Source organism: Megascapheus bottae, chromosome 1 (genome assembly GCF_031878675.1).
Source record: "Megascapheus bottae isolate mThoBot1 chromosome 1, mThoBot2.hap1, whole genome shotgun sequence".
In the NCBI taxonomy this organism is placed as follows: domain Eukaryota; kingdom Metazoa; phylum Chordata; class Mammalia; order Rodentia; family Geomyidae; genus Megascapheus; species Megascapheus bottae.
In genome coordinates this window covers 67,855,493-67,871,723 of record NC_143509.1, presented here as the reverse complement: position 1 = coordinate 67,871,723, position 16,231 = coordinate 67,855,493, and the positions used below count along the sequence as shown (strand labels likewise).

At 33.2% G+C, this 16,231-nt stretch overlaps 1 protein-coding gene across 6 annotated transcripts in view; it reads left to right on the top strand.

Annotated features, from left to right (window-relative positions):
• The window catches only part of Dzip3 (DAZ interacting zinc finger protein 3), a 72,215-nt gene that overhangs the window by 24,434 nt on the left and 31,550 nt on the right, over nt 1–16,231 (top strand). For 5 of the 6 annotated variants that reach the window (XM_090346842.1, XM_090346854.1, XM_090346835.1 and 2 more), the window contains 9 exons: nt 1,733–1,857; nt 3,589–3,703; nt 5,463–5,582; nt 7,049–7,150; nt 8,468–8,560; nt 9,752–9,804; nt 11,157–11,233; nt 13,743–14,360; nt 15,196–15,228. In XM_090346842.1, the coding sequence (XP_090202968.1) occupies nt 1,733–1,857; nt 3,589–3,703; nt 5,463–5,582; nt 7,049–7,150; nt 8,468–8,560; nt 9,752–9,804; nt 11,157–11,233; nt 13,743–14,360; nt 15,196–15,228 (1,336 nt within the window). The remainder of the gene's footprint in view (nt 1–1,732; nt 1,858–3,588; nt 3,704–5,462; nt 5,583–7,048; nt 7,151–8,467; nt 8,561–9,751; nt 9,805–11,156; nt 11,234–13,742; nt 14,361–15,195; nt 15,229–16,231) is intronic. The other variant, XM_090346863.1, reaches the window with a different exon arrangement.

The following is a 16,231-nucleotide window of genomic DNA, read 5'->3' as shown; positions in this document are numbered from 1 at the left end:
TACCTCACTTTTGTGAGGACTAATTGGAGATACAAGTCTCATAGCCTTTCCTATCCAAGCTGACTTCAAACCATAATCCTCAGATCTCAGCCTCTTGAGTAGCTAGGATTAAATGTGTGAGCAATCTGACCCAGTCTTACCTCAGTTTTTTGAAAATTAAGGTGAAGTACAAAAAACAAAAATCTTGAAGTCAATTATTTTAATGTAACCTTATTTTTTCCTTTTTATACTTTCTTCTTCCCAAATCTATACTCTTTACTTGGGTTCATAAACTAAATATACAAATATGATTTGTTAGATGAAGTAACATTTTATTTTTCATTTTAAATAAGTTTATATAATGCTATTTTTAGTGATATCTCACTAAAAATATGCTAGACAGTATTTTTAAGCAAGGCCATGCATCATTTTATTCAGCTTTTTTTTTTTTTTGCCAGTCCTGGGCTTGAGCTCAGGGGCTGAGCACTATCCTTGGACTTTTTCAAAGCTAGAGCTCTACCACTTGAGCCTCAGCACCATTTTTGGCTTTTTTTTCTATATTTGTGGTACCGAGGAATCGAACCTGGGTCTTTGTGCATGCGAGGCAAGCACTCTACCACTAGGCCAAACTCCTGGCCCCTTTCAGCTTTTTTTTTTAGAGAGAGTGTCATTATACCTGTTTCATTGTTTATTGCTGAACATCTGTTAGAACTGATGCAGATTTTTACTTCTAAATCTATGTTGTCTGTGATCAAGATTACTTCCACAAAAGGAATTCTATGCACAATCAAGACATCTTACTGGGTTTTTTTTTGGGGGGGGCAGTCCAGAGTAGAAAACCTATGACCAAAAAAAGGAAGAAAACTGCTGTGATTATAAAGAAAAATTAGATTATAAAGAAAAATAATTTATTTCCAGCTCATCAGAAGCTGGGTATAAGGAGGATTGCAGTTGAAACCAGACTAGAGAAAAAGTTAGTGTGATATCATCTTAAAAAATGAACCAGGCAATATTGTATATATGATTATTTATTTGAAATAGGAAAGGGAAGGGGGGAAAAGAAGATGAGGGGATGGAGTAGGGGAGGGAAATGGGGACAAAAACATGAGGAGGGGTATCAATGTGTGTGAAGTAATGCACCATCTATCTGGTGAATATAATATAACCCTTCTATTAATAAAAACGAACCAGACATATTGATATAGGTCTCTAATTCCAGGGATGCAGGAGACATGAGAGAGAATTCCAGTCTGAAGCTGGTTAGGATAAATGAGGACCCTTATTTGAAAAAAAAAAAAAAACTAACCTAAAACAAAAGTGCTGAGAACATGATTGAAATAATAGAGTACTTGCCTAGCAAGCATAAGCTCTGTCCTCCAAGTTCAAATACCAGTACCACCAAAAAAAAAAAAACCCTAAACAAACAAGTAATTGTGCCCCCATAGTCATCAGAAAAACTTTTATTTCAGCTTCCTATTGCCAGATTTAGATATATAGATTGCTGCTGTTATACTTTCATTTGGAAGCATTTATAGAACTTAGTATTGAAAATCCTGAGGTTTTTAGAAACAGATATTTTAATATCAACTATATTATCTCTGTGATCACACACAAGGATGCTGAGATTTAGAGATATAACCAGTAGACTAGATCATCATTAAAGCTGCCTTAGTTTCTTTAATTTGGGAAAGAATTCTTTATTGTAAATACAATATTTGTCACATCTACCAAACCTAGTTGTATGTTATTGCAGGATTATACAGAGGCTGAGAATAAATTTCTGGTGATGAAAATGGTGATCCAAGAAAATGAAATTTGTGAAAATTATATGTCTTTAGTCTATTTTGGTCGTGGCTTGCTTCGGTGTTCTCAGAAGAGGTAAGGATTTTATCAGTGGGCAGATCTTCCTTCTCAGATGGTAACATTATAAAGTAAGAATCAAGCTTAAACACTGTTCAAGGGATCATGACACTTGTACTCTCAAGCTATGCCAGTCTTCTTTATCTTCTCTAGATGATAATTATTCTAATAAAAATTTAAAAAATATATATATATATAAATATATAACCCCCTCCCACAAATTTCCAGGTCCCTGAGATATAGTTACAAGGTAAGGGCTTGAAGTCAGCCAATTAGTCAGAGGTGGTAAGATCAATTTGAGAGCAGCCAGTTGGAAAACACAAACTTTCTCTGCAAAACTAAACTAAAAGCAAAAAAGTGAGACCCTGTAATTCAAATCCCAGTTCCACCAAAAAAAATTGTTTTTGAAGCCAACACAAATTAATGATGATTATAACTATTATCATTACTGCCACCAACTTGTAAGTTTTTTGATATGGTAGTACACACCTATAATTATAACAACACATGTTAGGGACAGAAGGATCAGGAGTTTGTGGCTATCCTAGATGACATAGTGATTTTGAAGATAATGTAGGTCATAAGATTGTCTCAAATTAAGCAAATAAAGGAAATATTTAAAAGATCTAGTACTGGATATTACCTATTTTAAGACAGAAAAATTGTACAGAAACTTACATAGATTATGTATTTAGCCTTTTTAACATCATTCTTTCCTTTCATTTATTATTCATCATAATTCAGAGACTTTGTGGAATGTTGGGAATACAGTGGTTTATAAAATAAACTGTTCTTGTCTTCATGTTGCGGACATGTTACGATACAGCTCTTAACCAAATAGTTAAAATACTCAATTATGAAATGTAATAATAGTAGTCCTGTTAAGCTGTATAGCTGTATGTGTGATCTCTCTCTCTCTCTCTCTCTCTCTCTCTCTCTCTCTCTCTCTCTCTCTCTCTCTTCGTGTGTGTGTGTGTGTGTGTGTGTGTGTCATAGGGCTTGAACTCAGGGTCTGGGCACTGTTCCTGAGCTCTTCAGCTCAAAGCTAGTGCTCTAATATTTGAGCCATAGCACCACTTCTGGTTTTCTGGTCATTGATTGGAAATAAGACTCTCACAGACTTGGGCTTTTTGTGCCTGGGCTGGCTTTGAACCACAGTCCTCAGATATCACCCCTCGTGAGTAGCTAGGATTACAGATGTGAGTTACTGGCACCCCAGTGTGTGATCTCTTTTGTGACTAAATCCTGGGCCTCAGTTTCAGTATGTTTACAGAAGTTGGAATTCTTTAAATATATTACAGTAGAGGTCTTCTGCCTTTTACAGAAAATCCTACGTTGATAGTAGTACCCTGTTAAGGCTCTATATTTGCCCTTATTTGCAGTTTGTTCCACATTGTGAATAAGCCTAGTCCTTAACTCACACCACATAGAAGGATATAGGAGATGAACGTTTCTGTCACTGAAGCCTCTGACTTTCACAATGAATACTAAATTAATAGTTGCTGACATATACCTGACAAAAACCAACCAACTCTACAATCTATCACTGGCCTCCATACTGTTCACACATGAGCAACTTTATAATCTGTTACTATCCCTTTCACTTGTGTACCATCCCAATCTGAAAGTCACCATATTATATTTCATATTTTGAAACACCACCAAAAATTATGTTGTTCCCTTATTGATAAACGAATTATATAGTACCAAGTCCCAACTCAGATAACCTTACCTTCATATATCTTGCAGATATAATGGAGGGTTGCTAGAATTTCACAAAAGCTTACAAGAAATAGGAGATTCAAATGATGAATGGTTTGACATAGATGCTACAGAAGATGAAGATTTACCTACATCTTTCAAAGTAAGAAATTTTTTAAGAATAATATTTCATCTATAACTAATAGACCCATCTTTTGTAAAGTATTGTTCAAAGCAGCTCTACTGTATTCCACAGCAAGCACAGTCCTTTACTGACAACTAGCTGTTTAATAAAAAACAACTCAGATTTTTTTTACTTAGTGCACAATATGAATATAATTTAACAAAACAAGTGAGGTAGCACTGTCACCAGTTTCAAATGACAAGACTATTGCCTTTTTAGCCCAGTAATTCTCATGTTAATGTCAAATTCACTAATTTCACAGAACAAGTTAGCTTTGTATTTTGTAATTATATTTACTAATATTTTGCTATTAAATTAGTATGAATTAAATGTGATGCTCAGATTTCAACCCTTGATGTCAGCCTTCTGCCAAAAGATTGACAGATCTAAAGGAGGAAATTTTAAAAATTCCCAAATGTGAGCACCATTATGTTATCAATAGACTGTCCTAATATCTTTTGTCATCATCAAAGTAGTCATGACTTTAACTTGAGTTACTAAAGTAATTTGCATATTTTAAAAGTTTTGTATTTCTATACCTATCTGAAGAAATCCCTACCTTTCAATTTTGTACTGTTTTTCTTCCACTTTTTAAAATACTTTAATCATCCAAACTTTTTCATTGAATTTTTATTCAATATGAGGTAATGTATATATGCAGTTTGCATTAAAAGACCACATAAGACCATAATTTCTAATTTAAATTCCTGATCCCTATAGGTACCTTCATCTAATCTCTTAGGCATTTTTATTTGAAATTTATCTGTATAGACCAAAACATATAGACCATCATTTTAAAAGCCTTAGGCATTGTCTTATTCTTGTATGGACCTGCACAGTTCAGCTCTTACACTGAGTCACCCCCCCTCTCTCTTTCTCCCCCTCCCTCTCCCCCTCCTACTCCCTTTCTCCCTCTCCCTCTCCCTCTCTCTTCTTTCCCTCTCCCTCTCACTCTATCTTTCTCTTTCTCTTTCAGTTTCCCCCCTCCCCTTTTTCCTTCCCCCCTCTTTCATAGACACACAGACACACACACACACACACACACACACGCACGCACGCACGCACGCACGCACGCACGCATACCTTCCCCTATCTTACCTGTAATTTCAAGTTTTTACTAAACTCTTCGCATGCTTGGAATTTCCTATACCTCTCTGTTGTTTAGAATCCTGTTTCAGTCTCAAGTTTCCTGTTTTGAGATCTTTCTAGTCTCAAAGTTAGGCATTTTATTTATATCTTGTCATGTATAGAATTATAGACTATATAGTTCATTTTTAACATAATGTCTAGTAAGTACTACTGTTGCATTTGTTCACCATTTTTCCGCCATTGGAAATATATTTGTATATATCCATACTTTTGTCTATTGTGGTAATGAATAACATATTTTGCCCTATAATGTGTGGTTCACCTATCACTACAGTGTACAGTGGCCAATTCTGAGTTAGACTTCTTTCCTTTTTCTATGAAATTTGTATCATTCAGTAAGGAACCCATTGATTCTAGCTTAGAGTCTTCATATATATATATATATATAATATATATATTACTTTGGGAAAAGGAAATATGTCTCTTCTAAAATATGCAATATATAAATATGTGTATATATGCATATATTGCTATATACAGGTCCTTCAAAAAGCAATATTACATCAATACATTTTATTTAAATATTGGAAGTACTACCATCCCAATTTATTATTAATTCATGAGAATTCTTTTTATTTTTCAAATCTAGGATCTTCTTAATGATTTTATCAAGACAACTGAGAATAATATAATGAAACAATCCATTTGTAGTTATCTAGATTGTGAAAGATCTTGTGAAGCTGACATTTTAAAGAACACTAGTTATAAGGTAAAATGATTATCTTAATAACTTTAAAGATGTAATTAAAATAATAAAGCTTTGTTTAAATTATTAGATTATTATGGATCAAAATATTATTTGGGGGGTAGCAGTGTGGCTTAGTGGTATAGCACTATGACAAGACATTATATGTCTAATATACAATGTCTTAGATTCTATCTCCTAAACCTACCAGTGAGTCTTTAATTACAGTGGCAATGCTGTTGAAAAGTTGTTTGTCTGAAAAATTAATTTCAGAGTAATTATGTATATTCTATTAAATAATTGGTTTTAATAGTGTTTTTATAACATATTGCTCTGAAGTTGCTCTGAAGTTATGACTTCTGTCTCTTCAATTGTAGTGAAAATGATCTAATTTTTTCCTTATACTTAAAAATGTATAGTTGTGTTTTATAAGAATAAAGATCATCATTCTCAGGATTTAAATTACTAAATAATTATCTCTTTTATGGGCCTTTGAATAAAGGGAAAAATAAACAATGATACTTCTGATTGTTTTGATCTCTGCAGATCAAACTAGACCTCTCTGGCTCAAACAGAATATGGCTGTATAAAAATTACAAGATGAGATAAGAAGTGACTATCAAGCCTGGCTTGGTGACTTGTAATTCTAGCAGCTACTCAGGAAGCTGAAATACAATGTCTAGCTTGGTCAAAAAGTTCTTGAACCCACATCTCAATCAACAAAAATCTGGGCATGCACTTGTTATCCCAGCTAGGTAGGAAATGGAAATAGGAGATCATTGTCCAGGAGAAGGTCAAGATCTATCCAGTGATAATACAGGTATTGATAACTAGGCCTTATAAGGTGCAATGCTTAGGCCAGAGATGATCAGCATTGAGTCTGATGACATGATAATGTAGGTCTAAGTTATTCAAGACTGCTATAGGGTTCCAATCAAATGTATAGCCTTACAGCAATAGAACATTGTATGGTGCAGAGCTTGTTTTTGTACTTGTTTAAATGAAACCAGCAGATAATTGACAAAAAAAAAAAAAGCGCAATAGTAGGACAAAGACATCAATTCCCTGGTATAGCACAGTAGCTTAACAAGCACCTGGGGTCTTTGTGATAAGGTTACAAAGGAGATTCAAAAAATATTGGTAAGTAACTGGAGATGGATGGAGGAAAAGAAAATGAGGTAGGCAGGTAGAAAATTACATGTTTTACAAAAATCGCTGGATTTCTGCTGGGTTGTTTTGTTCTTATGGCATACAGAAAATAGTTCATTGACTTATTGAAGTCTTTTTTTGACTGACATTGTGCTTCTGTCTTTCATGTTTAAAAAGGACACTGAAAGGTCTTCGATGATTGGTAATCTCAAGTGGTAAACTGAGTATGCTTTGTAAAGCCCAACAATTATGGAATAATTATAAAACTGATTTGAGCTTGTATTTTCTATGTGTATAAGTTCCTTTTTCTATGTCAATTGCTTGTTTTATTTTTTTTCAAGGGATTTTTTCAGTTAATGTGCAGTAAAAGTTGCTGTGTTTATTTCCATAAAATTTGTTGGAAAAAATTCAAGAGTTTGAAATATCCAGGTGAAAATGATCAGGTACTATATTTCCTTTTCTTAAGACTGCTACAGTACTTCTTCCTTTTTCCTCTGTTTCTTCCAATTTATTTCTTTCTATTCTCATTCTTTCTTGTCCTTTTCTTTCTCAACTCTACCTGCTTATTTTACAACTACTCATCATTACTTATTAAATACCTTTTTAGAGAATGCCATGCTAGTTTGCATAGTGTAGTGATTGTTTATCAGTATATACATTTTCCTTTAAAAGTTTATACTTAATAATAGAAATAATGTTGCATATTCTCATAAAGGACAGTCATAAACAGTAGAATTGAACGATAAACACTTGGGAAGGATAATTATATAATTTTAACGATAATTTCTATTTTAGGAGAAGACAGTAAGAATAATTTTTTTGTTTGTATTCATTGCTTTTGGATTTAATTATTTATGTTTAGTGTATTAATCATGATAAAATGAGAGGGGTTTTCCAACTAAAATTGCAATAGAAAGTCAAAGTATTATTAATGAGCTAGTAAGTGGGTTCATAATATTCAATTCTATAGCATTTACATTGTGCAAACAACAGTATGATTCTATAAAATAATTGTGATGTAGAATCAAGTGCAGTGGATTTTTTAAAATTGTATTTTATTATTGGGGTGATGTAAAGAGGGGTTACATTTACATTTGTCGGGTAGTTTTGGGCTCAATTTACAAGTTTTATTAAATTAGATTGGGTTATATACTCTGAGACTAATTTTTCTAATTCCTGAAATAAAAATAAAATGATATTAACCTACCTCAAATGTTTGTTGTGAAAATTAACAAATATAAAATGAGTTAACGGTCAGTATGAGCTGTTATATAATCATATAAGCCTTACTATTTATTGTTAATTGGTATATAAATACTTTTCAGTTTCTTTGTGCAATTAATATTGTTCATTTTGAATGAAAAGTAAAAGATAGTAACTCAATCAGACAAAAATAACAAAATCAGAATCAGAGTACTCAATATTTCCATTCTCACTTTTCCTCTGGAATCTTTAAGTTACTATAGAATTTCTGAATTTTTTAAATGCTCAGCTAATTACTATAAACTGTAATATAGCAAATATATTTTAGTAATATAACTCAATAAGGAATTCTATATAGAAATTATTAGCAGGTAAGTAAAGTTACATGTTTTAAATAATGTGTCCCTTGATAGATACATGAAATAGACTGTTTGAACTGCTGATCCTTAAATGTTTACACATCTTTTAGTTTAGCAGCACTTCTAAATTAGTTTATTTAAATATGTTCAGATTGACACAATCCTTTCATTTTATTATTTTTTTCTACTAATAACTAGAGTTTCAGTGGAAAAAAATGTTTGAAAGAGGGATGTCCAGGTGATATGGCCAGGATGCTGCAATGTGATGTACCTGGAATTGTTAAAATTTTGGTGAGTTTTACACTTTTTTCTTGCTTTTCTTCAGGAGGGATACTATTTTTTACTTGAACCAGATTTAATAGACATACTAATAAGATCAAAACAATTCTATTAGTGACTAAGCTCCTTGCTCATTCTACTCCTATAATTTACCTAAATACTAGGTAAATGGCCTTGCTTTTTTATTATATTTTGCCAGTCCTTAGGCTTAAACACAGAGCCTGAGCACTGTCCTGTGGCTTTCTCAAGGCTAACATTCTACCATTTGAACCACTGCACCACTTCCGGCTTTTTCTATCAATGTGGTACCAAGTAATGGAACCTGGGTCTTTGTGCATGTTAGGCAAGCATTCTACCACTGGGTCAAACTCCTGGCCCCTATGTAAGAACAAAAAAAATAGAAAAAACTAGAAATAGTATGCCATGCATATATGAATGAGGAGTGTCATGAGACAAGTATCATAATTGATCTAGTTTTGTGTCATCTAAAGTTAAAAATGATTTTAAACTTTATGAATCTGTTTAAGTCCATACTTATAAAATACTTGTACAGTGCATATACTTATGAAAAATATCTACAGAACATTAAGTAAAATGTACAAAGTAATTATCTTATTTTTAATTAACATCTTGATGAACTTTCAATTTACAAGTAGACAAAAATTATAAATAAAATGAATTTTTATTTCTTACCTTTAAATAATAAATGTAGTACAATATATTTTTCTACTTCAATTTTGGCATTTAAATCCTGTGATGCTAAGTAGAATTACTTTTTAAGGGTAACTCTAGTTGTTATTTGAACAGTATTGTATATTAGTTACCTTCTAATACTTTATTTTATACTCACAATATTTTCATTGTTATTGTCCATTTTCAAATGATAAATCTACATACTAACATTAAAAACATTTTCAATCTGGGTGCTGGTGGCTCACCTCTATAATCCTCGCTACTCAAGAGGCTGAGATCTGAGGATCACAGTTCAAAGCCAGCCTAGGCAGAAAAGTCCATAAGACTCAACTCCAATTAATACCAGAAAACTAGAAGTGGCACTATACTTCAAAGTGGTAGAGTGCTAGACTTGAGTGAAAAAGCTCAGAGGCAATGCTTAGGCCCCAAGTTCAAGCCCCGTGACTGACACAAAAGAAAAAAACTGAACTACTGTAAAGCTGTTTACTTATTTTTTTAAATTATTTCCAGTTTGAAGTTGTGAGACAGGATGAATATATAACCATTGAAAATTTGGGAGCAAGGTAAGGTTGGAATAAAATATATTATTTTTTTCTGAGAATGTATTTTTAGTTGCTTCTTTCTGTATACCACCATTAAATGCATTTTATGTTAATACCACCATTAAATGCATTTTATGTTAATACCACCATTAAATGCATTTTATGTTAATACCACCATTAAATGCATTTTATGTTAATACCATCATTAAATGCATTTTATGTTAATACCACCATTAAGTGCATTTTATGTTAATGAAATTTATGATTTAAATATGTCCATACATATTGCTCAGTACAGGTTTATTATTATTTTCATTCAACTTGGAATGTTTCATAATTATGTGTGTGACATACCCCATTTCTAAGGAAATGGAAAGACTTGGAAAAATCACATTAAGTGAAGTAAGCCAGACCCAAAGGAACATAGGCTCAGTGGTTTCCCTCATTTGTAATAATTAGTACATATTTAGGACTTCTCCTAGCGGAGGATTACAATAGCTCAAAGCCTAGGTACATAAAGTCATACATGATGAGACTAAATAAAAGGAACTCTAGCATATGGAAACAAGAGCTTTATCTTGTGTATTGTTTTTAATGTACTGTGTTATTTTTCTTCTCTTTTTTATCCTTTCATTGATCTCATATTGTTACTGTATCTGACTTTGTTACCTGGTATATTATATATATAAAAATATATATGTGTGTTTATTAGTTTATGTGAAATAGGAGAGGGAAGGGGGAAAACAAGATGTTTGGGAGTGGGTGGGGTAAAGGAAATGGAGATAAAAGCATGAGAAGGGATATCAATGTGGGGGAAGTAATGCACTTACTAGCTGGGGAATGTAACTAACCCCTTTATACATTTCTGTGACAATAAAAAAAATAATATAATGAAAAATAAAAAATAGTGCGTGGGGGGATGTTAACTTGTTAAACATTGGTTACTTGGAAATACTGCTGATTGCCAAGTAATTGGGTGTATTTAAATATCTTCTCAATATGGATTTATAGTTTAATTCTCTGAATTACCAAACATTTTTTTCTTATAATACAGTGTGTTCATTTTCTTATAGTGTAAATCTTTTCTTACTCTTTTTTCCTGGTAACTCACATAGAAAATAAATTTGTTAGTTGGTTCATTTTATGAGAATTTGCAATGTAAATCTAGCAATATCTTTTATATGAAATCTAACAATACTACTTATCTCCTAATTTTGTAATATTGACAATGTGAGATTATGATTGTTGAGAGTTCATTTTTTTCTCCTTTACTTTTGAATAATTTTCTGGAGGAAAGGAAAGGTCATTCATGCTAAGAAATTTTGACTGATGTTGACATTATTCCTCTATTAACTTTTATTCCCACTTGACAGCTATAAGAAGTTGATGTCTCTGAAAATAAGTGACACTGATATAAGACCGAAGATGAGTTTAAAACTTAATACAAAAGGTATTGTATTTTTATATGATTCGGTTGAAAATTATCTTAACACATTTTAATTGTGTTGTAAAGTGTCATATCATTTACAATCATGCATCACTTACATTTGTCATTCACCAGAATCTGGTTATAGCCAGCATGTAGTACTAAGTGTAGGCTCGAACTCAGACAGAAATATCATCAGGTGTATGGTTCTTCTATTCTTTTGTCATCTTGTCAAGAGATATGATAGATCTGCAGCATAGTTGTGATTATATAGTAGGATTTTCTCTAGAAATTAACTCCGTAATTCCTCAGTCTTACAACAGAGTAAACTTAAGTGTTGCCAAAAATGCAAGGAATCAACACTTGAGCCTTAGAATCAAGTAATCTAAATTTTAGGAGTGTACTGTGAAAGGCCCTGTCTAGCACTTGAGTCCTTTATAGGCTTCTGATCCTATATGGAAGAGTAGTTGGAGGTAGTCTTTGCTAGGGAAAAAGGATATCCCTAGCACTAGTCAGCACTTTGTATGGCAACCTAGAAAAGCTCTTTGAGTTATTTACTTTTAAACTTTATTCAACTCCACAGTGAATGTGGAGAAATAATAATAATAATAATAATAATAATAATATTTTATCACAACAGCAAAAGCATACAACAATAAAGCTGCATTTTATGATACTGATACCTTAGATTCATACAAAAATCAAATACCCTCATACACCAAATTATTACTGTTTTCAAATTCTTCTCTATTCTCATTCCTTATTATTACATTTAATTTATAAAATAATCATTACATTTTATCTTTTTGGGAGGTATGAACATAAGGCTTATGAGATCAGTACTTCTCAAAGCTTTGTATGCATTTGAATCATTTGATTTTATTAAAATATAGGTGTCAATTCAGTAAGTAGGTTTGTTATAGAGCCTGAGATTCTTCATGTCTAATAGACTTTCAGGTAGATGTTGATGCTAACACTAATGGACTATGGACTAAAGAATAGCAAGGCAGTAGATTGCTGTGTTTTTTAATATAGATCTATGCTAATATAATATTCTTTTTTGCCGGTCCTGGGGCTCAAACTCAGGGCCTGGTCTGTGTCCCTGAGCCTTATTATGCTCAAGTCTAACACTGTACTGCTGCAGCCACAGCAACACTTCCAGCTTTTTCTGTGTATGTGATACTCAGGAATCCAACGCAGAGCTTCATGCATGCTAGGCAAGACTCTATAACTAGGCCACACTCCCGGCCATATAATATCCATTATCCCTATGCATTTATTAAATTTATATTAGTTAACATGAAGTAATTTTTTTTTAAATTGAATTTTATTGGCAAGGTGATATACAGAAGGATTACAGTTTCATACATGAGGTAATGAGTACATTTCTTATTGAACATTGTTACCTCTTTCTTGTTTTTCTTTCCCTTTCCCTTCCTCCCTCCTAACTACTCTTTTCCCCAAATGGTAAAGTTCATTGCCAGCATTTACATCTTAAGCCACAGTTCCACTTCTAGTTTTTTGGTGATTAAGATAAGTTTTTTGGTGAGATAAGATTCTCATGGACTTTTTCCTTTTTCTCATGAGCTTTTCCCATCGTCAGATCTTAGTCTTCTCAGCTAGAATTAGAGGAATGAGGCACCATATTTTGGCATGTAATTTTTCATCTTATATAATGAGGCAAACATGAAGTAAATTTTAACACTTATTTTCTCAGTCAGACAGGCAAGCTTTCCACCATTGAGTAAATAGTGGACAGAGAAAATTGTGAAAACATTTTTAGCATAGAAAGTTCTGTTAGTGCTGATTTAGTATGAAAGATTAAATGTAATTGTCAAAATTAAGTATACTTATACATTGGCAGCTACTATTCTTGACAAATTTCTGGATTTTCAAAGACCTAGTATTTTTTTAACTTTAGGGTGATGCTCTATGATTTGCCATAGTTCTACTTACAGGTATAGTACCTGAAGCCACATGATGACCAGAGCTCATGTACTTGAAAATATTGTAGTTGGCCAGTCACTGGTGGCTCATACCTAGCTTCCTACTTATCCAGAAGGCTGAGATCTGAGGATTATGATTTGGAGCAATCCAGACAGACAAATTACAAGGCTCATGTTTCTACATAATCAGCAAAAAGCCAGAAGTGAAGATATGACTCAGGTGGTAGAGGACTGTCATGAGTGAAAAAGCCAAAGAAGAGCTTGAATCCCTGATTGCAAGCCCCAGAAACAAAGCAAATAAAAAAGAAAGCAAAACACCCTTGTGTCTTGTTGAAAGGTTTCTGACAGATTACTTTTTTTTGGCGGGGGAGTTGTGGAGATTACTTTTGTTTGAGAACATACTGTTTTTAGAGTTTTTCACAGCTAGATACAAAGAAAGCATGTCACTGGCTGTGGTAAACTATTATAATGTACTTCACTCTTCTGGAATTATTCCTGTCTACAGGAAATTTTAGTATACTATAAGAAATCACATAGAAAAGGAACATTAATGTGAAATGTCTTCACTTTTCAAAATTCATTTTCAGAGGAGATGCCTATCTTCAAACTCAATTATAATTATTTCTATCATCTGCTTCATATAATTATTATTTCTGGTACTGACATTGTCCGGCAAATATTTGATGAGGCTATGCCACCCCTTCTATTGAAAAAAGAGCTGCTTATACACAAGAATGTACTGGAATCCTACTACAACCATCTTTGGACCAATCACCCTTTGGGTGGATCATGGCATCTGCTTTATCCCCCAAACAAGGAGCTACCACAGTCCAAACAGTTTGATTTATGCCTCCTATTAGCTCTCATAAAACACTTGAATATATTCCCTGCACCCAGAAAAGGCTGGAATATGGAACCACCATCTTCTGATCTCTCTAAGTCTGCAGACATCCTGAGGCTATGCAAATACAGGGATTTTCTTCTTAGTGAGATTTTGATGAATGGTCTCACAGAGTCACAGTTCAATTCAATTTGGAAAAAAGTTTCTGATATCCTTCTGCGCCTTGGGATGAAACAAGAGGATATAGACAAAGTGAAGGAGAATCCCATTGAGAATATATCTCTAGATTACCATCAGCTATCTATCTACCTAGGCATACCAGTACCAGAAATCATCCAGAGGATGTTATCCTGCTACCAACAAGGTACTAAATAATTATTTACTTCAGCCAGTAAACCTTCCTTGAGTTGTTGCTCTGTGCTTGGAGAATACTTTTTTCTTTTTTCTTTCCTACTTGAATTTGAAAATTTTTGAGTATGAGAAAATGCTGAGTTGGATGACAGGAGAAAATTAGGCAAGAAAAACACATTTGCTCTTTTAAGGTTTTGAGTAACAAAAACTTAAGTAAATAAGGTAATATTTGGGAGAAGAGCTTTGAACACTAATTCAGTTCAAAGCATTCCAAGCAGTTTTTGCCTAGATAAGCTGAAGAATTTATTGATTGAGTCCCTTTAATCGAGGCTATTTTTGTATCATCAATCTTTCATTTATTAAAGTTATCATTTTCATTTCTATATCTGATTTTTGGTTAACATTCTTGTCACCAGTAAGTCTCCATGTAGGTGATCTGTTTTTCTTCATCATTAAATTTCTAGAGCCTAACACAACTTGATATCCATCATGAGTACTCAATAAATATTAGTGGGTAAGGAGAGGGATGATGACCAAGATAAATCAGATTGCTTAAAAGAAAGCACATATCCATTGGAAATTTCCTTCATAGTGGACAATTAGTTTGTTCTTTGAAGCTTTTGACTAGTAAGAATTTTCTACTTGTTTTAATGTGCCTAAGTTTCCAGTTTTTACCTATTAAGGACTATCAATTTCATTTATTTTTCTTTATATGATAATCTAAAGATCATGCCATATCTGAACTGCATATCTGGTTATTTTTACAGTTATAGAATAAACACTATTATTAATCTTTATCTCATTCACATTTGTAATTATCTAAATTATTTTTTCTTTATATACTATAGGGATTGCTCTACAGTCAATAACGGGTACTCAACGTAAGTATATTTAAAAACAAAATGCTTAAGTTACCATTTAACTTAAGATACTGAGGAATATCTATAAGATATATACTTGGTCAGAAAAATTACGTAATAATATGTACCTGGTTCATGAAAGCTTAGAAAAGCAGATGGTGCTGGGCACGGTGGCTCACTCCTGTAATCCTAGCTACTTAGGAGGCTGAGATCTCAGGATCAAGGTTCAAAGCCAGCCTGGGCACAAAAGGACCTGAGACTCTTATCTCCATTTAACCTCTAGAAAATGGGAAGTAGGGCTTAGCTCAAGGGTAGGGTTGTAGCCTTGAGCTGAAGAGCTCAGGGACACCACTGAAACCCTGGGGTAGGGCTACAGCCTTGAGCTGAGGAGCTCAGGGGCAGACAATGCCCAGGTGGAGTACAAGCCCCATGACCCACAAAAATAAATAAATAAATAAATAAGAACGAAAAGAAAAGAAAATCAGATGGTCAAATTACTGTTGGTTAAATCAATGTAGCATGAGCCTTACTCTGCTTTGGTCTTGGTGCTGTGCCACATAACTTACACAAGGATGGAAATTTAGTTTTTATTCTCATGCAGAAATTTCTACTTCCTTGTTTACTGACTCATCTGTGCTGTTTACTATGGCTTTATCTGATGAACAATCTGTTGTATATACTTTATACCTTTTTTTCAGATGATGGCTTGATACCCTTCATTGACTTAGTTAATTATCATTTTGATCTCAAGCGCGTGGGCTCATGTCATCCTCCCATTTCAATCTGTAAAATAGCTAACTGAGAATGCAAGTATATGCTGCTATATCCAGCCTTTTATTTTCCATTCTTGAGCTCCTAAGAAAATGTAAATTCACTTTCTAAAATTAAAATCTAAGAAAATAACACCATGAGTTTGTTTGGAATTAAATATTGAACCTTCTTAAGATGAAGTTTTGAGGCTGAGTCTTAGGGCAATGGATCATAGTCAAAGAAGAGATCATATAGAAAGGGGGCTGGTGCGCTT